Source organism: Glycine max, chromosome 7, assembly GCF_000004515.6.
Source record: "Glycine max cultivar Williams 82 chromosome 7, Glycine_max_v4.0, whole genome shotgun sequence".
Taxonomy (NCBI): Eukaryota; Viridiplantae; Streptophyta; class Magnoliopsida; order Fabales; family Fabaceae; genus Glycine; species Glycine max.
The window spans coordinates 5,315,732-5,342,513 of record NC_038243.2 but is presented as its reverse complement, the minus strand read 5'-3'; the positions used below and the strand labels follow the sequence as shown (position 1 = coordinate 5,342,513).

The following is a 26,782-nucleotide window of genomic DNA, read 5'->3' as shown; positions in this document are numbered from 1 at the left end:
TAAAAATGTTTAACTTAGCCTAAAACTTTATTTAAAACCTTATTTTGAAGTAAAATATTTTAAATAAGCCTATAAAAACATCTCTAAATAGATTGATTAGTCTAAAATTACATATAGGTCAATAGACTTATGTCTTTAAATAAATAAAAATTTCCAAATTAAAAAAAATACATTAAACATTTTTTTATGTATCCTTGAACATTTTTTAAGGTGTGCACACTAAACATTTAATAGAATTCAAATATTTTATCATCATCGTCGTAATAGAATTTATAATTATTTGATTAAGTCATTTTTTTAGCTTACAAAAAATTAAACCTAAAATCTAATCATTTTGAAAATATCTCATCTTATTTAATAAATAAATTTATCCTAACTTATACCGAACCTAGACTAGACTATAAGCACCGATGAACTGCCAAACGTAAAATGTATGGTCGGTCAAGCATAAGACAAGAAAGGCTTAAGGCTGCTTTAGATCACAAAAATTAGGGGCGTAAAAATGACGTCCCAGAATTTATTAATTACTAACATATTCTCACTTAAAAAATGAAAAAAATATATTAATAAGTACATAACACGAGTAATGTTTAGTGTATATATAAATATATTTTGATAAATATTATCATATTTGGACCAATTATTGACTTGATCACAATATTAAATCATTTGATTAAAAGTCACTTCCATGAGTTAGTTAATATGTATGATATGGTCCATAATAAAAAAAATTTAAATAATTTCATAACATATAAACTGAAGATTTAGAATTTAATAAAATTTAACATATTTAGAAAACATATAAACTTAAGATTTAGAATTTAATAAAATTTAATATATTTAGAAATATAATTATGAATTTGTTTAAGATATTGAGCATGTAATATATTTTTTCTGAATTCAATATATTAAGTTAGAATTTAATTGTTGCATGATGATAAATATAATTTAATACACACAAATTAATAAAAAAATTTAAAAAAGATAACAACTTCACCTTTTAAAATTCCAGTATGTAGTTATACTTGGTAAAAAAAAATATAAGAAAATCTATAAGTAACATAAATGTAAGCTATAAATTTAATTTTTTAATATGAGTAATATTGTTTATTATAAAAATAAAATAAAATGCATGACCCATTAAGTAAATTATGTGATGAGTCATTGATTTGAAGTCAAATTAGACCTAATTGGACCGGATTACACACATAATTAATCCAATAGATGACTCGAATTAATTGAATGCTCAATTCCTACACTATTAGATCAATCCGAACCAAGTTTAATAATTATGATATTAGTAATATAAGAATATTTTATATATTATTTATCCTAAAATAAGTGTTGCATGTAATAATTTCTTAATGTAACATCAATTATTTTTTTAACTAATACTCCTAATAAGTGTCAATTTATCTCTTCTAATACAATATTAATAATAAAATTAATTTTATAAAATTATCACTTTTATTTATTTATTAATTTTTCTTGATATAAATAAAATAATCTTATATGACACTAATTTTTCGGCTGAAGGAATACTACCATATAATCCAAACTTATAATATGTTTATTAAATTTTATAATAACCTCCTTAAAGATTATATACATGATGTATTTTAATTAGTTGATAGTGATACTATAAAATCTTTTACACAAATAATACATGTGTTATTGAATTCTTATTTTATTGTTTATATTGTCTATCTTTTAATACATTTCTTAATCCTAAAATATATGTTTTATATTTAGCATTTTAAACGTTGAGCCAACTAAAGTTAACAAGTTATCCATTATTGACCATTAAAAATGTTAATTGTCAGTTATACATACAATTTACCAAACTTGTTTAACAATTTATGTTATTAGCATGAATAAGTTTTTAATTGGAATTAATAAAATATTATTCAAGATCAGTAACATATTAATATAAATAAATAAGTTAATTTTTTTATCAACTAAGAACTAGATATTAAATAAAATCAATTATAATAATTTAGTAAAAAAATTACATCTTAAAATACTTAAAAAATGCATTTTAAATAAAATTAAAATACTTTTATTGAATTAACCCAAATCCTTGTCCTAAAATTTACCTTTACTATATATAAGATTTAAGTTGGGTGAACCCTACAATAATTTAAGTGTACATTTCAAAATTGGGTGAATCACGTTGAAAAATCATGATAATTATAAAGCTATCCTCTAGTGTGAAGAAAAATCATGGTGAGACATTATATTTTTTGAGTCCTCACTCAACAATCCAAACACTCATAGGAAAGTAATAAGTCTAAAAAAAGAATATCTCTATAAAGTACGTTTAGATTTCTTAACGTGCCGCGTTAGAAGAGTGAAAGATCAAACAACTGTTCGTGGATTCCAAAAGACTCATTAAATTTAGTTTAATCAGATTGTCAACTTCATACACCATGTTTTACCGTTTACAATCATAATTAGACTTTTTTCCTTAAAATCCAGAATCAATTTTATATGCGATATTTATTATACATAATTTTTTAATTGAAGATAAACTTAAAGTACACTTAAATAACTACTGAAAATTCTTTCCTTTCTAAAACCATTCCGCCATTGTTAAAAAAACTAGTCAGTTTGTATTTGCAAAATATTAACAATATTGTTGCATTTTTTGTTGTTTTTCAGTACAATATAGTTAGATCGGCATTCGTTTAAATTAATCAATTTTATACGATATTATTGACATGATTATATCTCTTAAATATGTAGTCAAGTGTTTAATCTTAATATGTGCATATAAAAAAGGATTTAATGAAAAAAGTCACTCCTTGAACAAATATATTTTTATTTACACCGAAGATATTTGTGAAATGATAATCAGAGACTAATATTTTTCAATCCCAAACATCATCAAAGTTAGTTTTGCCAATTCCAATAAAATCTTTTTTTAAAATAAAATTAAACTTATAAATCATATTTAAAAAATCCAATTATCTATAATTATAATATTTTTTTTATATCAAATATCAACTACATCAATAAAATTTGTTAATCTAAAAAGAATATGCTAAGAAATTAGTCTCTATCATTTGATTTAAAAAAAATTAAAATTAACATTTTCTTAAGAGAATGATAATTATATAACATTGATAATTATTATTGGTGTGAATTAAGATATTTATTGACTTTAAAATTAATGATTAATCTTTTGATATATTGAGATTTATTTTAGATTAACTTTTCTCACATAATCTTTTATTATTGGATAAATTATACAATAAATTTAAGATAACATGGTCAATAATATTGAAATTATAAGATATTAAAGTATAAATAACTTTTTTACTCAAATAATATTAAGTATATATATATATATATATATATATAATCCATTGATCACTAATCCAATAACTTCATCTTATTCACAACTCTATTCCGAATTAAAAAAAATTGTCAGAAAGACCACGTAAGCCCACATGATGGATAAAGAAGGGTGGACCCCCTAACAGAGATCCACGTGTACGGAAACGATGATGCTGGAATAAATTAATGGCCAGCTCAAAAACCACCACACTCGCCCAACCCACCGTATATACGGCGTACGCATACGCCAGCTCCTACGTACGACACGTGTATAGTGACGTGGAAACTGCCCCCCTCTCTCTCCTCCTCCTCCTCTTCCTTTTTCAGCACCCCTTCCTTCTCTCTCTGAAACCCAAGCAACCTCTTTCCCTCGTTTTTTAAGAGAGAGAAAGTAGAGAGAGAGAGAAACACAACTGCTTTGCCAAACCTTAATTTCAGGGCACTTCCAAGCTAACAGGACCAGTTGTTGTTCCCTTTTTGTGTTGTTTGATTCAGCGATTTCTGGTTTTCGTTTTTTTTCTTTCTTTGTTACAAGGAGAGTTCGATGTCTTTAAGGTACGTGGAATTTCGGTGCTTTGTTGATTCAACCGCAGAAAGATTTGATTTTGTGTTTTGGGTTCATCGAAGTTTGAAGTTTTATGATTAAGGGGAAAAACATGGTAGAAATTTATGGCAACAACGAAAACCGAAGCATAGTGTAATTTTCTTTTTTAAAGTTTCAGTTATATATATATATATATATATATATATATATATATTTAAATATTGGATGGTGCTATATGTTAGTTAATGGAACAAAGGTATTAGAGTTGGGAGTGCCATGGATCTCGTGTTGTATGTGTTAAAATATTTGAATTTCCGTGCTTTCTGAGTTTTGATTCTATGCTTTTTACGCTTATTTGCTATTATTTTATTTTTTGTAAATTTAGTTTTCCCATATGAAAAAAAATAAGAAGGGAGTAAGAGAAGGTGGTATTTTGGATCAGGGGTAAAGCTTGTAAATTGTAGACTATGGAGGTTCAGGTAGCAAACTTAAGAGTCTCAATAGTCCTCTCTCACCATGAGAGTGGAAAATAATTTTTGATTTGAAGGGCTTTTATGTCATTATGTTCTCGTGTTGTCCTGTTGGGTTTGATTTGTAGTGTTATGCGTTGTTAGTTTGTGTTCATCGCTTTCTAATTGTGGGGTAGCAAAAAGACATAGTTGACCCTCTTCTATTCTGTCATTGAATGACTATTCGTTTCGTTGCACGTGGTAGAAAAGTGTAATATTCATATGATGCCATCTCTATAATTATACTAATGTCAAACTTCAAAGGTTAATTTTGTGTAATAATATGTTGTCTGAATGCTAACTAATCATTATTAATGGAGTAAACCAAATTTCTCACTGTTATACTGTTGCTAGAAGCCTAGACCCTCTTTCACACCTTTGATGTATCATGTATTGCTGTATTTCATTCTTGCATCCAAGTCTAATGTTTTGCTTATGAACGTTGGAATTTTCAAGAGTGAGAGATTATGTTGTAGACTTTGAATTGTATAAACCCTGGTTTATGATATTTTGGTCTTCTTAGCAACATTTTCTTGCTGGCAAGTGACAACATATAGCTTCTTTGAATGCAGTTGAATAACTTGTTGGGACATATTTGACTCGGTGCTTTTCTTTTGGTGCTTGCCTCATGGGAAACAGTGAGGATGAGAAATCTGTTAAGACTGGAAGCCCTTCTTCTTCACCTGCAACAACTGTAAGATGAGAATTGTTTATGCATGTTTAAGGAAACATTTTATAAAGTCTGTGCCTAAATACTATTATTTCTTATCAACAGGATCAGACCAACCAACCTAATATTCATGTCTATCCTGATTGGGCTGCCATGCAGGTTACCTACCTCTTGTCTTCATATCCTCTGTACCTTATTGACTCAAGTCTTTATGTCTTAGTTATCGATATAATGTAAATAACTACTCTAAAAATTAGTAGTTTAAATAGTACTATGCTCACTTAGTTCATGTATTTCTATCTTTATCTGATGAAACCTATTATTTTATTCCCTCTTGCGAATTGCCAACCTTTTTTGCTGTATATTAGTATTATGGGCCAAGAGTCAACATTCCACCATACTTCAACTCAGCTGTGGCTTCAGGTCATGCTCCACACCCATACATGTGGGGACCACCACAGGTAGTGCCCCAAAGAAACATTTCTTTCGTTTTACCATTACCATTTCTGTGGGTTTTTTATTTTTATTTTTTTATTTTTATGTTTCTGGTATACATCTTAGATGGCAGGGATGAATAATTTGGCAACTTATTTTTCTTCCAGCCTATGATGCCACCTTATGGGCCACCTTATGCAGCATTTTATTCGCATGGAGGGGTTTATACTCACCCTGCAGTTGCTATTGTAAGTCTACTTTGTGTGTGTGTGTGTATTTGTAATAATTTATGTTTATTATTTTTCGGTCCATGAATTTAGTTGATTACAAGTGTACTTTAATTTACACATCTGGACTTTAATGTTAGGAATATATTGAGATGTGATTCCTTTTTTTTCCTTGGTATTTTGAGAGTTATTCCTATGTGGGTGCATTTCAGCTGTTATTAACGTCTTGATTCTTTCATTCTTTGATATTCTTAATGTAAAAAACCTTTGTGATTGGAAATTTTCCCGTGTACTCATTAATTGTATTGGTAAAATATAGGGGCCACACTTACATGGTCAAGGAGTTTCATCTTCACCTGCTGTAAGTTTTTTTATTTTCTCTTAAATGTCTTCTCAGTTCCTAATCTTCTGGTTAATTCCCTTAGTACTATCATTATGATGTATTTGACTTAGCAAAATGATGCAGGTTGGGACTCATTCAAGCATAGAATCACCAACCAAATTATCTGGAAATACTGATCAGGGTTTAATGAAGAAATCAAAAGGGTTTGATGGGCTTGCAATGTCAATAGGCAATTGCAATGCTGAGAGTGCTGAGCATGGAGCTGAGAACAGGCAGTCACAGAGGTTTGTTGATCTATTTTCTTTCTATATGATTATTATCAGAATGAACTCTACTTCCCTCTTCCCCAATATAGAACATTGGTCCATGAGTTATTCTAGTAGGTTGATATGAATAACTGAAAATTTATATTCATATGAACAGTGTGGATACTGAGGGTTACAGCGACGGAAGTGATGGCAACACTGCAGGGGTGAGAACTTTCTCACCATTAACATTTTGCTGTTGTTTGTGTGCCCTAGCAATCTATTTTATTTAAAATGATATGACAAATCGAAGCACTAAATTATGTTATTTGCTAATTTTATGCTCAGGCTAATCAAACAAAAAGGAAAAGATGCCGAGAGGGAACACTGACCACTGGTATGACTCTTATTCACTGTTGCATCTTGACGAACAAAAGAGTTGTGTTGGATTAGAATTATACTTTTGGTGTTATCACTGTGCAATGATGTCAACTAGATCATTGAGTATGGTACTATGGTCTTGATAAGTTGATATTATCCTATTACTTATGCACAGTTAATGAAGTTACCCGAGTTTTAACCTTCTGTTTAGTTGGACAAATTTGATACTTGGATGGGCTTTTTACCTGGTTTTCATACTTAATACAGTCAAGCTTTTGGTGTCCTTTGTATGCAATTATCAAGAAAATGACATACTTGCATGCAGAATGTGATATTTAAGTATCTTAAGCTATTAATTTAGGAATTTAAGTTGTCAACATAATATGTGTTTTGAGGGTTTATATATCATACCACTCTGTACAAGCAGATGGAGAAGGGAAAACTGAGCTACAAAATGGTCCGGCTTCCAAAGAGACTTCATCTTCCAAAAAGATTGTGTCAGCTACTCCAGCTAGTGTTGCCGGAACATTAGTTGGACCTGTAGTTTCTTCAGTTATGGCCACAACACTGGAACTGAGGAACCCTTCGACTGTTGATTCTAAGGCAAATTCCACAAGTGCCCCACAACCTTGTGCAATTGTGCCTAATGAAACTTGCTTACAGGTATGATGGTCAGATAATGATTTGTTCTAATGTTTCAGATCATGTCTAGTACATTAGAGATGCTTGTTAAACACATTAGAACAATTATGCAATACCGTCCATCTTTTACTGACAGTAAATTAATTCCTGTGTCTAGTACATTAAAGATGCTTGTGAAAAACATTAGAACAATTATGCAATACCATCCATCTTTTACTGACAGTAAATTAATTCCTGTGCGTATGTTTTAATTCCTTAGAATGAGCGTGAGCTGAAACGGGAGAGGAGAAAACAATCTAACCGTGAATCTGCTAGAAGGTCCAGGCTGAGGAAGCAGGTATAAAATTATTTTGTTGACTTACAAACCTTCCATTGTGTATTGTCTGATAAAAGACATAAATTGTTTAGTTTCTTTACTACAATCACATGTTTATTCACTTGTTGCATGTACACGTATATAGCCTCAAAAAATAAAATAAAACAACTAAAAAGGAAAAGGGTTGATCTGACAAGGAAAGTTAATAACTAATATTCGTATTTCCTATGTTTAGGCCGAGACTGAAGAATTGGCACGAAAAGTTGATATGTTAACTGCTGAGAATGTGTCCCTGAAGTCAGAAATAATTCAACTGACTGAAGGTTCTGAGCAGATGAGGATGGAAAATTCTGCATTGAGGGTACTGTTCCCATAATATTCCTTTATACTGACATTTCATAGGTATTCTGTGATATTGAATACTTGATTGTTTTTGATTCAGGAAAAACTGAGAAATACTCAACTGGGACAAAGGGAAGAGATAATTTTGAGTAGCATCGAGAGTAAGAGGGCTGCACCTGTAAGTACAGAAAACTTGTTATCAAGAGTTAATAATTCTAGTTCTAATGACAGAACTACAGAGAATGAGAATGATTTCTGTGAGAACAAACCAAATTCTGGTGCAAAGCTGCATCAACTATTGGATACAAATCCTAGAGCAGATGCTGTGGCAGCTGGTTGAAACCAGTAACTGCACTGGCTGATTATGCAATTTTGGCATATTACAAGCCCAAAATTACAGCTTGGTGCTAACAGTTTTCAGAGGGATGGATCAGCTGAATTTTACAATCTAAATCCATCTATGTAGACCAGAACTAATTCTTTGCTTGTCAGTTTCTTAGGACATAAACTCTGTATTTTACTAGATTTCACACAATTGGATGACAACTTTAAAAGTTTGTAAATCGAAGAGTATTAGGGATTTAGTTTAGACTTTTAAGAGAGGGTTGTCTGCCGCTGTATAATTGGTTATGCATTAACTATATTGGTGTGAACTTTCTAATGGGATCTTAGTCAAGGTATTCTGACTTTTTGTTAGTTTTGGTTTTGTATACTTTAAAGCAATTCCTCATGTTGTGGCTGTGGTTGCCTTTTACCATGTGTTTGTTACCACTTAGTGTGCATTTGGATTGAATTAATTTTAGAAATGTTAATCTGAATGATAAAAAAATTGGTGTTATTATATAAATGTATACAGTAATTTTTTGTTTTTGAGTGTGGAGTTGGTAGCGATGAGGTTTGAACTTCAAACTTCAAGGAAACTACTTAAATCTTCCATTACTGGTTTGATCTTAGTAGTGGGTTTATATATATACAGTTACATACCATTGGGTCAACAACCAATTTTAGGGATAAAGCGCTGTTTATAGTGAAGACTCTATTGTTAGGAATTGAACCCTGGTCTTTAACTGTGAGACACAAGTATGAAACTACTTATTTGACTTGATTAAGTCATAGATTATGATCATCACAAAGGAAATGTATTTTTTTTATAATACATAACTTTTGGAAATTATGATTAAAAGCTATAAATTGTTTCTGCAATTAATTTAAATACAAAATTCATTATAATAAACTCTACAGTTTCTAATTGCATCAGAAAAATTATTTTAAATAATTCAAACGAAATAAAAATCACTTAACATATTTAAACAATTTATTTTATATAGTTTTTAAAAAAAATTAGTCTTATTTGTCATTCATTTATTTTAAGGTGATTTTATTTGAATACACATTGCAGTTTTTATCCTCAACCTTTTTTATTTTTTGACTCATTTTACTTTTTGACAAATTAATTTGACTCATTTTACTTAACTTTTTAAGAAACTTCCAAATTATCATTTTACTCCTAACATAATTACATATTTTATCCTCAATTTCTTTTTCATGACAAATTTTTAAATGATGAAGGATAAAATTTACAAGTCTATTAAAAGTTGGAGGTAAAATATATCAAATTAATTTGTTAGGGGTAAAATTTGTCAAAAATTTAAAAGATAGAAATAAAAAATACAATTAAACAAAATATTATGGTATAAAGGAAAAGCGATTGTAAAGTGATCGGATTAACAAAAAGTACTTACATAGTTCTGGTCGATTAATGATACACACACTAAACTTTCCTAACTTAACAAAAAAGATCACGAACAGAAAATGGAAATTGTTTGGTTCTCAAAAACCAGAATGTCATATCTCGTTTATTGCAAGTTCTACAGTAGACATCCTGCATCCAGATTCCAAAGAAAATTTCATCGCATATTACCCTCTCGCAAGACATCAATCATATTATACAGTCTCTTGTGATCCTTTGTTTCAATCTGCAAACATCAAACAAGTTTCCAATCAAATATTGTCTGCAGCGCGTGGTTAAAGTAGTATGCTTCTCGCTAAACAGAACATCATGGTAGAATAACATCCGTTTGATAATATTATAATTATTATAAACTTGTAAAGCTTGCCATGCAAAACATTGCGGTATGACATTATTTCTGTGGGCTAGAGCTGTTGTATGATCTCCCATTAATGTATTTCTTGTTAAAACAGATTTAACAAAGACACACCAGTTCAGGGTGATGAACAACCCCCAGTAGTTATTATTGTATTTTTTTTAAATGAAGACATCCCTAATCATAGATTAGGGTGGATAATCAGATGATAAGATAGGTAAGTTAAATGGAATTATCAGCACCTTCTTAGCAAGAAACAATACAGCATCAACAGTGCCCTCCGCATATATTGATCTACCACAAACATTATGTTGAAATTCGAATGTAACACTGCAACAATTTGAAAAAAAAAAAAAAACAAATATAATAAAGTTAAATAGTTAGTGTCAAGGAGAAATATGTCAAAACATATAAAAGAATGATAATGAAATGAAAAAGTCAATCCTTACGTGTCATCTGGGGATGTCAAATGATACATATGAAACGCATGACCAGACAGATGCTCCTCTGGGACTCCAACCATTTCAAGTTGTTGCCTGGGATCCCTGATCAATTTTATCTAAAGAAATTCATTGAAAGAAGCAAAGAAAGAAAACCATTAAGAATCTGTAGTTCTAATACGAAGGCCACAATAGTGCTGTGTGTACAAAGAACAATGGCAAGTGGCAACTGGGTGATTACATGAAGTTATGGACGTTACTTTAACCTTAACATCAACAAAACATGAGAACCAATAAAACCGTCTTAGTAAAATTGAGAGTTTAACCTGATCCATATCGAAAGACACCCCCAGTTTGTTGAAGCAAGAAATTACAGCCTTAGCAGTTCCAGATGCATCAACTTTGCTTGCTTGATGGGACTCCAATACCTACAATCTTGGACGAATGCATCAGATTTTAATATTACATTAAACAGAAGCTTAATTAAAAGAAAAGAAGCATTAAAATTGAGAGTTTAAGAGACACAACGAAGGATTAGGAACATGTAACCTAACATTTTTTTATTGAACATTTATATAATTTGCTTTCCAAACAAGATCCCTTGAGAATATCCCAATCACATACTAGTACCAAGTAGCAACGTAGGATATGATATTATGGTATACTACATAGATAAATCTGTTGTAATACTTTTGGCTAGCAACAAGTATGATAGTAACTTCAGCATTACTGTAATTCTTTCCAATTGCAAACAGCAGGACAGTATTCTCTAGAACAAGCATTGCCAGTTCCACTAAATTAGCAGTTTAAGCAAATGATTTACTTGCACCACAGTCATTTCAAGTTTTAAACATTTTAAAACTATTTACATTATCTGTTCATTTGAACCTCTTTCAGTGATTTAGTGAGTTAGTTTCAGTGGGAATAGAATAGAATGAAACACATGGTGGAAAAGGAAGACTCAGTCCCCCCAACCTCAAAAAATAATATTTTTTATTTTATTTTCGCATCAGGCTAATAAGCAGAGACAATTGAAAGGGTGTACTAGGATAACTAACAAAACCCTTCCCAAGCCCCAAAATGTCAATGAAGCAAGAGTTACCTGTAAGGAATACCCAGAGAAGGCTCCAGGAAATTGCTCTGCCATAATTTCCATAGCTGCAAGAAAAGCAACAACCTAAAGGAAAAAAGTATGGCAACATAAGGATGGCAGACTACGGGACTGAAAAAGATGAAATTTTGATATGATATATACCTGCTTTCCCATTTGTGGGGATATCACAGCATAAATGTTTGAATCTAAAACAGTCTTATGCAACAAATCCCTATCTCCACCAGTGGTTCCCATCACGAAGGGCACCCCAACCTTACAGTATAACTCAGCATTGCCTGCATATTAGCATGCATTCATAAATAACTCAATCCTATTGCAATCTGCATAAAACTCTCCTAATCCCCTAATCCTAGATCATAAAATAAAAATTCCAATTTTTCTTGTATCATGAAAATCAAAACACATGTCTGGAATTGCAAATTCATAATGTACACTGGTCAATAAGAAGGCCGTGTACAGCCTACACACTCTATGCAGTCAAATACAATATCCTCAATTCCTATGTTTAAAATGTAAAGACTTGTGTACGAAAAAAAAAGTATAGTTCCATTTTAAGATAAATCACAACACAAAAGACAAAAAAGATGAAGCTTAAGCTTTGGCGTCATTTAGCTCGGTTAAAGTCCAAGTCTTCAGAGATATTTTACATTATCCTTAAGATGAAAAAAGATGAAGTTTAAGCTTTGGCTTCACTCCAATAATAAAATATGCTTCAAATACTTACCATTGACTGCATTAGGTATTGTGTAATCCACAACAATCAAATTTGGATACTGATCAAGCACAGATGCAAGAGCACTCTCCCTGTCAGAAGGACCATGCACAAGAAACTCCTTTTCACCAATCTGAAAAGTCTGTCCTGACTCCTCTTCACACCCAAACGACACAGGAACAACATTCAGTCCAGCAGCTTCCGCCGCATTAATCACGGCCTTTCCCATTTTTCCAGTACATGCATTAACCTAAACAAAACAAAACTATTTAAACTAATTTCACTGTGTTTTGAAACAAAGACACTGCAACCAACAAGTAAACATACATGTCAGATATACAAATAATTATGACTCAGATTCATAAAATTATTTACTGCAAGTTTGTTTTATAATGAAATATCAGTAATTTAACGAAGCAATGCAAGATTAACTCATCATGGTGAATTACCATTATTGGAAGACCAGTGTTTTTGGACGAAAGTGCAGATTTTTCGAGAGAAGTTTGAGCCGGTGTGGCTGCCATTGACACTACGGGGAACGAACGCGATCTCCTCTTCTGCGAAATTGGAACACTGTTTCCTGCACTTGCGCCATTGGAGAAGCATGCGAGGTGATTGTGGTGTCTGCGGAACACATTGAGCTGGGTTTTCAGAAGGGATGTTGCCATCGAAGACGGTGAGTGAGGGAGTGAGCTCAATTTGGGGGTTTAGGGTTTCAGCGTTTTGCTGCGTTCTGCGAACCGTTTCAGGATAGGTTTTACAGAGTCTTTCTCTTTCGTTTCGTCCGCCATTGTTGAGGGAAGTGAATGATGAGTAAGGTTTTGGGCCTGACTTGGCCCAATTCATGAAACCATCGTCGTGGCCATTTCAGTGGGCTCAGCCCGTTATGATTTCAGCCTTTCAGGCCCTTAGTACGCGGGACCAAGAGTTTTTTTTCTTCTTTGAATTCATCCAACTAGAATACAAAACTTACGTTTTTTTTAAGTCCTAAAAAACATTAAAGAGATCTTTATCTCTTTTAATAAATCAATTATTTGGTCTTATATTCATTTATATGAAAAAAACCAAAATTTCATTCTGCATATATCCTTATTAATACAGCCTAATCTTAGTTAAAATACCGTGTTTGTTAAGTTTCAGTCAATAAAATTAAGTTGTAGTCTTTATATACTCTTGTAAGGACATATACGTTTTTCATATTCAATTTTTGTTTATAATTATTGTTAACGTGTCACATTGTCCACCAGTTAGTGGAAATTTGAAAATCCGTTGAAGAATCAGTACATGGAATTTTAATGAATTTAAAAGAATTGGTATGAGAAGTAATATGTATGAAATTTCGGATGCCTTTATTTGTTTCAAAATGTAACCGTGAAAAATTACTCCTGAGACAAAATAATGTTGACAAAAGTATCATGACTCAATTTTTTCTTTTATTTTGTTTTCATTCGTTAAATCTATATTGGGATGTGTACTCTAATATTTTTAACTGCAAACTATATATATATTAAGCCATTGGTCCAACATGTCTTTTTCTAAACCACGGTTATAATTTTGTGAAAAAAATAATAATTAAAGAATAAAATTTCAGTGGTTATTAGTTCATAAATTTTTCGTACTAATAAATGATGACGATGATAATAATAAAAAAAAAAACTATTCAAGATTGTCTGATTAAACCATGAGATGGATCCTTTTATTTGTTTATCATTTATTCGAAATTCAAGTCAATCCCGTAAAAACACAACCACTTTTGTTTGTTTTTTTCGGGTGTCTTAAAAGCTACCACATTCTTTTATTTTGGGTACAAAAGGTGGACTTAGGAGACAAGCAACACACAGAGAGATAAAAAAAGGGTAGATAGTGATCAAATTTCACAAGTGAAGGTAGTTGAATTCAAGGAACGTGTGTAACTAATCTTCCACTCCCCAAATCAGAGAATGAAGGATCTCCACCATGACAATTCTTATTGTTGATCATCACGATGTCACAAGCTGACATCTCTTACTCGTAATTCTCCCTTTTCTTCTTATTTTCTACCATCAATTCATACCCACTTGATCATATATTCTCCTGTGCAAATGTTGTGTATGGTGGTGTCCGAAATTTGTAATTTTTTTTTCTGGGTTTTGATTCTTCTTGTCTTTTTCGTTGGTCTCTGTTGCCTGATTGTGAAATTTTGTATATGTAAATGTTATGTTTGTGTCTATGTTCACGTATGTTAGATTTTCTGATCCGTTGTCAACAAATGTGAATGTTTTATCTGAATTTCGTGTTGTTGGCTTGGTAAGTAGTGCATACGCTTTGGGTCTTTTATTATCATCTGCTTGTGGATTTACTACGAGATAGCGAGTGAGGTGATTTTGGTTTTATACGACATGGTGCTCGCTTATTGAGGTGCTTCATAACTGCCTGGTGTTGCTGGTGCTGTTAAAGTGATATTATGTTGTGTATGGTTACACTGCACTAGTCTTGTTAGTGTGAGCATAGTTGGGACATGAAGCTTATTTGTTTATCTTCTCTTTTCTGTTTTTTTTTTTATCTTGTGTGAATGCTTGTTTTCCTAGTCCCTATTTCATGTTATGGATCTGAAGCTTTGACAATCAAAATCTTGCAATTTATGGGTTGAAGAATTCATTCTTGGCATGCAAAGATTGGGTTTCAGAAGGCAAAGGGTGGACAAATTTGTACTCTAGCACATGATGATAGGGGGAAATAGTTTTACGGTCTAAGTACTTAATCTTGGTGAAAAAGGGATGTACCCTGCAGAATAAGAAATGGAAAATTACGAGTGATGAGAAAAACCTGATAATTACGAAGGGAAATTGAGGGCAACTGATAGTGAATTAGAAAATATACTATAGAGATTTTGCATTGGTTCCTTTTTACTTAAATTTTCAGTCATAAGTTAATGCATATCGACGAACTGGTACCTCATCATAATGTATGAACTCAATAACTGAATGATTTACCAGGAAATGCTTATGGTTTGCTCTTTAAACTCTTTAAGGCATACTTAATTGGAGTGACACTGCTCAATTTCTTGGGAAGGAATCATTTTCTTATTTATGAAGCAGTAGAAAGGTAGATGTTTCTAATTGTAGGAGGGTCATAGGCTGGTTTTGTAATTAGTTTGATGCTAGAAATAGACAACCTCACTGCCACCAAATGACTAGTTGGAGATGATGACGACAATGTGTTGTTTTAGTAGACAAGATGACCTAATTAAGCATTATATGGTAATGTTTTGTCTCACATTTTCTGTTATTGAAATAATGTACAATTGGTTTTGCAAAGCCGCAAGTTTATGGAATGAAAAAAAAGAAAACTGTGTTGACAATCTATTATGTATAGAGCATAACTCAACGTGCTGAATTTTTCTCAGAACGGTGCTCTTTCAATATTATACACACACACACATTGTAAAGTGCTTGGCAATTTTGGATGCTTTATTCTATAATTTGTATCAGATGTGTTTTGAAAGTTTGATGTTGACTGCAGTTGTGGTTCTTGTGGATACCCCCTGAACTTGACATCATCAAATAGAATCACATCTAACATTGCATCTGAATATCAAAAGTCTGTTAAGAAGGGATCACTCTCTTTTGCTTCAGTTGATCTAAGCCGATTTACGCAGATTGAAGAAATAAACTGTTTTCCTGTATCATGGTTTAATCGTTCTAAGACTAAATTGCTTTGCCGTAAATGTGGGGTTCATATTGGTTATGGTTATGGTGGAGAATCACATGTTCTTTGTGGATTTGAGTCTCCCACTTCATCTACCTCTCAAAGGAAATTCACCATAAAGATTCGTTCATTACAGCCTTCTTCAGAAGAGTCTTGATAAGGTTCACATGGGAGATCTTTCTAGAAATGATTGTACCTCCATCATGCACCTCCCAGATGATTGCCTTGTTATTATTTTCCACGGTTTAGATAGTCGCATTGATCGCGATTCATTTGGCCTGACTTGCCGCCGATGGCTCCATGTTCAAGACTTCAACCGTCAGTCACTGCAATTTGAGTGTTCAAGCACTGCATTACGTCCTTTATCTTCATCCACCAAGGGTTTTGACATTCACACGTTCCATCTCCATAGGTTGCTTAGACGATTTCAACATTTAAAATCTTTATCGCTATCTAATTGCTCAGAGCTGAGTGATTCAGGATTGACCCGTTTGCTAAGCTATGGTTCAAATTTGCAAAAACTTAATCTGGATTGTTGTTTGAAAGTCACTGATTATGGGCTATCACTGGTTGCTTCTGGTTGTCCCTCATTGATGTCAATTAGTCTATACCGGTGCCCCGGTATTACCGATAAAGGGCTAGATACTTTAGCCAGTGCTTGCTTATCTATGAAATATGTAAATCTCTCCTACTGCTCACAAATATCTGACAATGGGTTAAAAGCTATTACACATTGGTGTCGCCAGCTTCAGGCAATTAACATATCACACTGTGAAGGCTTAAGTGGTGTTGGCTTTGAAGGATGTTCAAAAACACTAGCTTATGTCGAGGCTGAGTCCTGTAAGCTTAAGCAAGAAGGGGTCATGGGAATTGTTAGCGGTGGAGGAATAGAGTATCTAGATGTTTCTTGTTTAAGTTGGTCTGTTTTGGGAGATCCCTTGCCTGGAATAGGCTTTGCCTCATGCCTCAAAATCCTTAACTTCCGGCTGTGTAGAACTGTTTCTGATACTTCTATTGTGGCAATCGCCAAGGGATGTCCACTGCTTGAAGAATGGAACTTAGCCTTATGTCATGAGGTGAGGGAACCTGGATGGCGGACAGTGGGGTTATACTGCCGTAACTTGAAGAGACTGCATGTTAACCGTTGCCGCAATCTCTGTGATAATGGCTTGCAGGCTTTGCGGGAAGGGTGCAAAAATCTCTCCATTCTGTACTTGAATGGTTGTGTTCGCTTGACCTCTGTTGCATTAGAGTTATTCAAGTGTCAAAGAGCTAATGTTTGCATAAAGGACATAGAGATAATGTGTATAAAGCCTTACTGGGAATTCAGATGATGCTGGCTGATAAAGATTTATTTATCTAGACTAGAACATCACATATATTCTCTTGAAAGAGAACAATCTGCATTCAGCTGAACTTTAAACGGTTGTTTGCATAGATATTTATTTGTATAAATAATTCAGCATATCTGGTTGTTTTGTGCTGTACATTATTTGGATGCTAAGGATGTAATGATGCCATAAATATTCATTATGCTATGGATGTACCCTTAGGGGTTTCTGGCTCTTAATTTTTATTTATTTGTGTTTGTATTGGCATGATTCCATCCACCAACGCAGAATACTTGCAATTTATATTGGTGCAAAGCTATCAGTTATTGATACCACAATACATCCTGCAACCATTATGGAAATAACATGGCAAAATCGTGAAAAAAATGTAATTTCACACACGGAGTAAATAAAGAGATTATAGATAAAAATTACTTCAAGAGTAAAACATGAAGAGAGAGAGATCAAAAACCAAAAAGTGAGATACAATCAGGAAAAGAAAAGAAGTAAAATAGCATAATGATACACAAATTATTCCTGATTCAACAGTGAAAAAAAATCAAAACAATGATGAACTTGAAAAAATACAAATCAAATTATTGGATTAACGACTTAGCACAAATATGATGACGAGTAAGATAACTTTGGTTGAAAAGCTAACATTTACCTTACTTAGTGTTTTGAAGCATCTCCACCAAGTCCCTCCATGTTTTGAAGGGTCGGATGTATCCAAAATACACTTTGAAAGTTTACATTGTTATGTAATTGAGAAAGGTAAATATTGAAGAGTTACACCAATAAATCATAGAAATTACATAAGTGAACTTAAATCACATTTTAACAAAATAATTTAAGATTAAGATTTATGAGTCTTCTTTTATATGGTGTTCAACTTTCCATTTTTACATTTTGTGAGACTTCACCTTATACTTGTAGTCTAACAATTTTTTCCTCCATGAGCCTTTTTCATGTGATAATATTCCCTCGAGCGGAAATCATTTTCAATCCACGAGTTGCCCTTGGAGCTTAACACACATGTGTGAATCTTTTTCATATTATTACCTCTCCCTTAAGCATAAATCATTTTCAATCTACAAGTATCTAATGGTTACGTTTAAATTCTAACCTGATGTTGTGTAGCCATTGCCTCCATGGATACAAGAAATCCCAAAGTCTAGGATCTATACCTATCATCTTACTTGTCGAAATCAGTTATCAAGTTGAACCATCATAAGTATACATAATATTATATTTTAACCAAAAACTTTTAAACATCTCAGAATCGAAAGTTCTTTGAAAACAAGACTCTATTACAACTGGACTGAAAATAAAGAAATGAAAGAAAGGGAATCAAATGATCGAAGGGTTATGGGAAGGATTATATTAGAGTATCTAAATAAGCTCAGGCATGATGACGATGGAATCTCTCAAGCACGTTGTTTTAACACATAACAATAGTAATAAATAATTTAAACTAAAAACAAGCTGTACACTAACACATGTATAAAGTAAAAAAAATAACTATAAAATAGCGATTATCTTTTTGAATCAAGGCTTGGTAAAAATAATTTAGACAACGTAAGATGTCTTGTTTTATGTAACATTATCTACTAAACGATTTTTTACCATCTACATTTTTTTGTACTATTTTGTATTCTATTTAATTAGCAAAATTAGTGCAATTTATAATGAAAAATAAAATCTTATTATATCAATATGTTTCATTTTAAAAAAACAAATCAATTTTTGTTTATACTAAGATGCATCTTGAGATTCTGAAACAAAATTTAGTTAAAAATATGAATTATATTTAGTTTCACTCAGAGTGCAAATATTTCCTTTTTACACAACCATTGAATAGGAAAATTTCACAATAGGTTAATTTTCTGGTGGATGTCTCCACGGAGAAAGTGTTGCATCGATAATAATGACTTAAATTCTAAATAAACATTTTGTCAAATCAATAAAAATCAAAGTAACTAATAATTTAAAAGTAATTATTCTCTCAAAACATGATCACTGATATCCAAAATTTGATCATCAAAATTAATAGATGAAAATAACTAAAACATATTCGTTAATAGTAATAACAATCTAAGGAGACTCAATTGGGCCAATAAAACCCAAATCCATTCTCACCCGACCCACCAAACAAATCATATAACCAAACCCTAACCCTAATTTGCTCTCAGCCGCGATAGCTATGGGAATAGATCGAGGCGGACAGCAACAGTGAGGGTGCATTTCTTCTGTTCATCGTCTCATTCTTTTTCTTCACAAGTTTGGGTGATCTATACATAAGATATTGATCGAGATGTTGTACAATTGATTGATGATTTTTCATATGCATCCACCCTGAGATATCGTATATATATAATGGAGATGTTGTACCTTTCAATAGTTGACAATTTGTGAACTCTAAGACTTTAATACTATAAATCAAAGTTCAACTTCTCTCTCCTGTTCCTCCTCCAATTCCGTGTCTCCCTCTTTTTTTTCTCCATTGAAGCACTATCCCCAAGCTTCTTATCCAAGGTACTTACTTGGTGGTGAACCTCCTTCTCCATAGCTTATTCTCCTGCATCTCCATAGTGAAAAATCACCATTGAAAGACCTCATTGAAACTCAAAGATCCAATTTACATAAAAATTTTACAAACAAGCTTACATCAAGTTACATCAAACTTAGTCATTATAGGGTGATTTGATTTAACAAGTCCTAATCAATTTTCTTACTTAAATCTTGAAGAGTAATCACAAAAATTTAGATCTGAATGGTGAGTGCCTGTCTTTTGCTCTACATAGTTGGTCACTACACCCAAGATTGACACTACACTGATTGAATATAAAGAGTGTGTAGTTGTGGTTAGTATAAGGGAAGTATGACTCCATAGTTAAAGAGTGAAGCAATTCGGTACAGTAAAAAAAAAGGTGAAATTTTGTTTTCGACTGAACAAAAGGTGAAATTTGTTTAATATAAAAGAACATCATAAAAAGCACATGTGGTGAACAGTAGCTAGCTCACACATTTTCGAAGGATAACTTAAACATGACATTAATTATGACGGTACAAAATGCAATCATGCAATTTGTATATTATTTATGTCTTGGAACCTAAAGATTAGGTCTCACACTATTAATATAAGAATTGGTGCAGACTGTTCTTGACACGTAAGAATTTATGTAGAGAAGTTTAACGAAAATATAAATAAAAAATAGTAATTATATTTTATGTATCTTGAATATTATGTTAAACAATAGCTTAATTTTGTATGAATCTTGTGTAAATCATACGCTATTTTATAATTGCATCTTATTTGTTTGAGCGTTTTCTATTTTAAAATTTTTGCATTTAAATTAAATTATTTTTTATGTAAGTATTAAATTTTGTTAATAAAAAGTTGAAATTATTTTTTGTTATTTTTTATAAGCTTATTTTTTTATTATTTTAACCTAGTTCGTGAAATAATTATTTTATCATTTTATTTAGCAACTTTAGTTTTATGTCATTTTCAAAATAATATATGTTAATTTATTTATTTAACTTTGTTGGTAAATAATTTTGTTTAAGGGTATTCATGTCTTTTTATAAATTTATATATTTTTTTCTTCTCATTTTTTATACAATCAAACAAAGGAAAAGAAAAATCATCTTTTTTTTCATTTTCTCTTATAATGAGCAATAAAAACCTCATTTTTTTATTCTTTCTCTTTTTCTTTTCTTTCATTTTTATATTTTCTTTTGTAAATCAAACAAAGAGTTAAATAATTTCAGCAGAAATAGGGTGCAGCGTGATATCTTTTATCTTAGTTGCGAATTTGATTAAAAATATGAATTATATTTAATTTCACTTCTAGTGTAATTTTTTTATACAACCGTTGAATTAGAAAATTTGACAATAGCATGAATTTTTGAATTTCTATTTGATGTCTCTGCATAGAACAGTATTACAACGACCGCACATATAGATTAAATAGATTAAACCTTAAATGAACATTTTGTCATATCAACAAAAAAGTAAAATACAACTTATAACCCAACTAATAATTCAAGAGTAATTATTCTCTCCACACATGACCAAACCTTATTCTGTGGTATTTACATAAGATTCCTCTTTCTCATTCTTAAGCAAGCCCCGAGAGGGTTTAATTGATCCATGATTTATGTTTTTGTTTTTTGTTTTTTTTTCGTTTGTTTCGAGAGAGATATTCATCAATTTCGATTCTTTTTCGATCGAGATGTATGGATTCATGGGTCTATGTGTCTATATAGATCTTGTTCATGGATTAACCAAAATGTGCAAAAGCTCTATGACAACCAGAACATTTAATAGTTAAAACATAGTAGGGTATTAATAGTAAAACCAAGCTAAAGAGCCCAACATAGTCCAAAACCCAAAACTTATCCGGGCCAATAAAACTCGAAACCTCTTCTGACCCAATCCACCAAACAAACATACTATAAATAAACCCTAACCCTAAATTTGCTCTCACTCCTTCTGGTCACTCTTGGGAGAAGAGGTCGAGTTTCACAGCAGCAATGGTGCGTTTCGGATCCCTCCTCTATCTTCTCTGTAACATGCTTTGTTATTTTGCAGAATCTGAATTTTAGTTATACATTTTTTATTCAAGCTATGTTCCCATGTTTTGCATTCATATGGAATTTGGACGTTAAGTTTTTTAGGTAGTTTTAATGGAAGGAAAGGTTCTCACTTATGGTGGGGTTTTGTTTCTTGCTGTTACTTCCATGAGTGCCCCTTTTAGCTACCCGTTAGGTTTTTTATTTTCTGAGTTTTTATGCGTTTGGTAGCTTCTAATGGATCGGTTTGAAACGAAGGCTTTGCATGCTATGTTGCTATATGGCCTATGCATTTTTTTCTATGGCATGATAAGTATCAACATTGTCTTGGGTTCATATTAAAGGTGTACGTCAAGGCTCAGAAATCAAAAGCCTACTTCAAGAGATATCAAGTCAAGTTCAAGAGAAGAAGAGGTTATCATATTCGCCTATTTTGTTTTGTCATGTTCAATGTTGAATACTCTGTTAGTAACGGTGATTCTGTTACCTGCAGAGGGAAAAACCGATTACCGTGCCAGGATTCGGTTGATTAATCAGGACAAGAACAAATATAACACTCCGAAATACCGATTTGTTGTTCGCTTTGTATCCTTTTGTTTATTGATATCTTAATTAGGTTAATTCAGGCATGGAGCGATGGTTTAGTGAATGGGAATAACGATAATTGATTATTACTGCAATTAAACTTGATTTAGTAAAAATATAGATTGGTTATTGCTAGGTAAAAATGATTTTGCCTCAAAACATAGATTTGACTAGAAGTGATAAAAGTAGCTTCTGTGTCTTTCAGTATAAAACATCAAGTAATAAATCACTATGACTTTTCTTGAAAATCAATTTAACAAAAATAATTTGTTTAAAATCAATGTTGCCAGCATTCTTGCAAATATACATATGTACTTAATATTTGTTTATTATTTTATTTATGCCTTTGGTATGGCATATGAATGATTAAATATGCTTTTCCTGTGAGTGTAAACCTTGACCTATTTACTAGAGCAACAAGGACATTGTTGCACAAATAATATCTGCTAGCATTGCTGGCGATATTGTTCTTGCTGCAGCATATGCACATGAGCTGCCACGATATGGTCTTGAAGTAGGGCTTACAAATTATGCTGCAGGTACTTTGTTCATGAGAAATTCCCTCCACCCACCCCCATCTTTCTCAGTTTTTTATATTTGTTTTTTCTTTTTATCTTTGGTCTTATGTTTTAATATCCGTGTCCAGCTTATTGCACTGGTCTCCTGTTGGCCCGAAGAGTCCTCAAAACACTTGAAATGGATGAGGAGTATGAAGGAAATGTTGAGGTATTTATGAGTCTGCTATGCCTTTTGTGCCCGAGCGAGTGCCTTTCTTTCAGCTGTGTAAGCTAATGAGTTGTATCTTATTTTTTTTCAGGCTACTGGAGAGGATTATTCCGTGGAACCTGCTGAGAGCAGGAGGCCATTCCGTGCTCTCCTTGATGTTGGTCTTATTAGGACTACAACCGGTAACCGTGTGTTTGGTGCCCTTAAGGTAATCTATCATACTGTAATGTTAATCAGTGTGATTTTGTTTTAATGGTTGATCAAATTGAATAATCTGTGATTGTTTACAGGGAGCTCTGGATGGGGGGTTGGATATTCCTCACAGTGACAAGAGGTTTGCTGGGTTTGATAAGGAGAAGAAGGAGCTTGATGCAGAGGTTCATCGGAAATATGTTTTTGGTGGACATGTTGCTGCCTATATGAAGGCACGAGAAAAGATTTTATTTTGTATCAGTCTTCTGTGTTGTTTAATGCAATTTTTCATCTTGTTGTTGACAACCTTATTTTATATTTTCTGCAGATCTTGGCGGAAGATGAACCAGAGAAATACCAGTCACACTTCAGTGAATACATCAAGCGTGGGATAGAAGCTGATGGTATTGAGGCACTGTATAAAAATGTTCATGCTGCCATCCGGGCTGATCCTACTCTCAAGAAATCTGATAAGCAGACCCCGAAGGAGCACAAGAGGTAAAAATGAGTTTTGACTTGAACTAGAATAATAATAGATCCTTGAAATGTATCTATTTTGTCATTTGATTTCCAGCAATGATTTGGACCTGTTGCTGGCATGGCCTTCTTTTCAGCTGTTTATGTGCTATATTGGGTGTGACCATATGTTTTTGTTTGACTTTTAGAAGTTTTGGATTGGTAACGTAGCTTTTGGTATATCTACTGAAAGGAGAATGTTCCTGAGAGTATCTGCCTCTTTCTGCAGGTACAACTTAAAGAAGCTGACATATGAGGAGAGGAAGGCTAAGTTGATTTCACGTGTGGCAGCTCTCAACTCTGCTGCTGATAATGATGAAGATGATGAGTGAAAGTTCATTGCAGATGCCTTCTCATGGCTACACTAGTAGAAACTATCTTATTTGGTATCTACAGAATCATTTTCTTGAAAATTTATTTGCCTGCCTGTTTATTTCTAGGCCCAAAATTTGGATACTTTTTTTGGAGTTGAGTAAGCCTTAATTTTGGTCAATTTCGGGTTAGTTTGAATTTGAAGTTTTACCTTGTTTTTATGGTTCACTACTTTCACTCGAGCAATGTTCGTATAAAATCAGTTTTTGTTAACGTAAGTTGTGATTGTCTGGTTAATGGGTAACTAATCTGCATCGGTCACCGTTATAACTTGGAGTAATTAATTTATAAAGCATTTACCAAAAGAAAAGTTAATTTCTCTAAATGGGTTCTGTGATTGGGGTCATGGTACTGAAATTAATGGTTTAACCAATGAATTACTTGTTGAATCACATGGTACGAATTGGGTTGCGAGGTCCTTTGATCTTGGGAGGTTTTTTCTTAATTTTAATTGATTCTATCATTTTAGAAACTGAAATTGTAGTTTAATTTTCTAAATGAATATTGCGCGTTTCAAAATAGTAACAAATCGTATTTTGAAACTTTTGACAAATGATTCTGTTCGAAAATTTAGTTAAGTTTATTGTAAGCTAGATTACACAAACATTCGTAATATTTTCTCTACGTTAGATATGCGTTTTAGGTGCTACTCCTACAACTAGAAAAGCAAAACTACTTTGTTTTCTCTACTATAAATTTTTTAACGTGTGATCCTAATTTGTGATTGTCTGGTAAGTGGTGATTATTGTACATCGTATAACCTGTTAACTTAGAAAATTTATGCATAGACAGGCAGACACAACCAATTTTATTTTATTTATTTTATTAAATAAAAACAATGTTAGGGGAATGAGTGAAGAAATGCGTATTAAAATGTTGGTATAGTCTATTTTTATAGAAATGTATATGCGCTAATGTTAGGAATAATTTAGTTGATTTTCCCCTTACCTCCTTATGTTAATACACATCTCTACAAGCTAAGACGGGTATGCACGTTAACTACTTGATTGGTTAAGAAATAATTTGATTGTCTACTTTTGAATTCGCCTGAATTCGTATAAAAATTTCGTGTTGATAAACAAAACTGCTAAACGCTTTCCACCATGAGGATTCTTTTATGTTTTGTATTCTATTCCATTAATTAATTAAGCTAGTACACTTTATAGAGAGAAATAGATCTATTTTATCAATGTGTTTCATTAAGAAAAAAAAATATAATAATGTTTTCTTACTGACATCAAGATGGATCATGATATAATGATAAAAAATTAGTTGAAAATTTGAATTTAATTTAGATTCAATATGAATTTACACCATCATTCAATAATAATTCTAGAAAATTCTAGAAAATTTTTTACGGTAAATAATTCTAGAAAATTCTAGAAAATTTTTTACGGTAAATTTGTATTGGATGTTTTTATGTAAAAAAAAAAATTATATCCACAATACATATAGATTAAGACTCCGGCTTGCATCCTTAAATCCTTTATTGATCGTGAGAGTTGGTTTCTTCTATTCATCATTCCTCGTTCTTTCTTTATATTTTTGGTTAGAATTCTTGACATTTTAACAATCTACACAAGGTATTGAGATGCTGAACACATATTTTTTGAAAGAATGAGGGAGGAGTTGATGGATGATTTTTTTTTCTACATCCACACGAGAGACATTGTGTGTATATACAATCCTTTAACAACTTGTGAACTTAACACCTTAGTACTTATAAAGAAGTTACATGCATTGTGAACTTAACACTTTAATACTTGTAAAGAAGTTACATGCAACTTAGGTGTTAGATGGTAGTTTTATTGGCCTATTGGTAATCAATTTCCTTGTTTGAATCTTGATGAGTAATTGGTACAAGGAACCCACAAAATTCAGATCATGATCATGTGAATGGTGAGTGCCTATCTTTTACTCTATACAATTGGTCATTACACCCATGATTGACATTGACATTACATATGAGAGGATGAGTTGCCAATCTTTACACTGTACGTCACTACACACAATATTGGATAGGTTTGAAGATAAAGAGTGTAGTTGTGGTTAGTACAAGGAAAGTGTGACTCCATAATTAAAAAGTGAAGTGACTCAGTACAGTAAGTCATATGGTGGGAAGGTGGAAGGATAACTTGATAACTTAAACTGTTATGTATGATGGTATGATAGTCAATGACATTAATTAGGATGGTACAAAATGCAATCATGCAATTTGTATATTATTTATTTTTTGGCAACTAAAAATTAGGTCTCACACTATTGATATAAGAATTGGTGCACACTGTTCCTGACACGTAAGAATTTATGTAGAGAAGTTTAACGAAAATATAAATAAAGAATAGTAATTATATTTTATGTATCTTGAATATTATGCTTAATTTTGTATGAATCTTGTGTAAATCATACGCTATTTTATAATTGTATCTTA

The 26,782-nt window shown here is 32.1% G+C and overlaps 4 protein-coding genes across 5 annotated transcripts; 3 read left to right on the top strand and 1 right to left on the bottom strand.

The window, feature by feature from the left end:
• Positions 1 to 3,672: 3,672 nt before the first annotated feature.
• On the top strand, positions 3,673 to 8,689 carry BZIP64 (bZIP transcription factor bZIP64). 2 transcript variants are annotated; one of them, XM_003528767.4, is made up of 13 exons: positions 3,673 to 3,894; positions 4,965 to 5,086; positions 5,168 to 5,221; positions 5,431 to 5,523; positions 5,665 to 5,745; positions 6,044 to 6,085; positions 6,191 to 6,351; positions 6,491 to 6,539; positions 6,661 to 6,709; positions 7,121 to 7,356; positions 7,595 to 7,672; positions 7,887 to 8,012; positions 8,094 to 8,689. In XM_003528767.4, exons 2-13 carry the CDS (start codon positions 5,021 to 5,023, stop codon positions 8,331 to 8,333), a joined length of 1,275 nt encoding a protein of 424 aa, XP_003528815.1. In that variant the 5' UTR covers positions 3,673 to 3,894; positions 4,965 to 5,020; the 3' UTR covers positions 8,334 to 8,689. The 2 variants fall into 2 exon arrangements, with proteins under 2 accessions (XP_003528815.1, XP_014633245.1); XM_014777759.3 differs by lacking the exons at positions 3,673 to 3,894; positions 4,965 to 5,086; positions 5,168 to 5,221 and having other exon boundaries at positions 5,425 to 5,523; positions 5,624 to 5,745.
• A 998-nt stretch (positions 8,690 to 9,687) lies between these two features.
• LOC100819889 (4-hydroxy-tetrahydrodipicolinate reductase 2, chloroplastic) lies at positions 9,688 to 13,174 on the bottom strand. Its single transcript, XM_003528766.5, has 8 exons — positions 12,814 to 13,174; positions 12,377 to 12,614; positions 11,794 to 11,927; positions 11,641 to 11,715; positions 10,865 to 10,966; positions 10,548 to 10,657; positions 10,341 to 10,428; positions 9,688 to 9,969 (listed from the first exon to the last, which is right to left on the bottom strand). Exons 1-8 carry the CDS (start codon positions 13,030 to 13,032, stop codon positions 9,901 to 9,903), a joined length of 1,035 nt encoding a protein of 344 aa, XP_003528814.1. The 5' UTR covers positions 13,033 to 13,174; the 3' UTR covers positions 9,688 to 9,900.
• A 966-nt stretch (positions 13,175 to 14,140) lies between these two features.
• Positions 14,141 to 17,621, top strand: LOC102667402 (F-box/LRR-repeat protein 12). Its single transcript, XM_006583194.3, has 2 exons — positions 14,141 to 14,374; positions 15,866 to 17,621. Exon 2 carries the CDS (start codon positions 16,219 to 16,221, stop codon positions 17,383 to 17,385), a length of 1,167 nt encoding a protein of 388 aa, XP_006583257.2. The 5' UTR covers positions 14,141 to 14,374; positions 15,866 to 16,218; the 3' UTR covers positions 17,386 to 17,621.
• A 4,065-nt stretch (positions 17,622 to 21,686) lies between these two features.
• LOC100818819 (60S ribosomal protein L5) lies at positions 21,687 to 24,472 on the top strand. Its single transcript, XM_003528764.5, has 9 exons — positions 21,687 to 21,924; positions 22,305 to 22,374; positions 22,454 to 22,545; positions 22,958 to 23,084; positions 23,192 to 23,271; positions 23,363 to 23,479; positions 23,562 to 23,696; positions 23,792 to 23,961; positions 24,209 to 24,472. Exons 1-9 carry the CDS (start codon positions 21,922 to 21,924, stop codon positions 24,309 to 24,311), a joined length of 897 nt encoding a protein of 298 aa, XP_003528812.1. The 5' UTR covers positions 21,687 to 21,921; the 3' UTR covers positions 24,312 to 24,472.
• Positions 24,473 to 26,782: the final 2,310 nt, after the last annotated feature.

Bases quoted from the DNA above. Each gene is read 5' to 3' on its own strand.
- BZIP64 (XM_003528767.4), top strand. From the start codon at position 5,021: ATGGGAAACAGTGAGGATGAGAAATCTGTTAAGACTGGAAGCCCTTCT. The intron at 5,222-5,430 runs GTTACCTACCTC...GCTGTATATTAG, and splicing joins CTGATTGGGCTGCCATGCAG to TATTATGGGCCAAGAGTCAA. The intron at 6,086-6,190 runs GTAAGTTTTTTT...AAAATGATGCAG, and splicing joins GAGTTTCATCTTCACCTGCT to GTTGGGACTCATTCAAGCAT.
- LOC100819889 (XM_003528766.5), bottom strand. From the start codon at position 13,032: ATGGCAACATCCCTTCTGAAAACCCAGCTCAATGTGTTCCGCAGACAC. The intron at 11,928-12,376 runs GTAAGTATTTGA...GCTAATATGCAG, and splicing joins AATACCTAATGCAGTCAATG to GCAATGCTGAGTTATACTGT. The intron at 11,716-11,793 runs GTATATATCATA...TTTTTCCTTTAG, and splicing joins CCCCACAAATGGGAAAGCAG to GTTGTTGCTTTTCTTGCAGC.
- LOC102667402 (XM_006583194.3), top strand. From the start codon at position 16,219: ATGGGAGATCTTTCTAGAAATGATTGTACCTCCATCATGCACCTCCCA.
- LOC100818819 (XM_003528764.5), top strand. The intron at 22,375-22,453 runs GTTATCATATTC...TGTTACCTGCAG, and splicing joins CAAGTTCAAGAGAAGAAGAG to AGGGAAAAACCGATTACCGT. The intron at 23,962-24,208 runs GTAAAAATGAGT...CTCTTTCTGCAG, and splicing joins ACCCCGAAGGAGCACAAGAG to GTACAACTTAAAGAAGCTGA.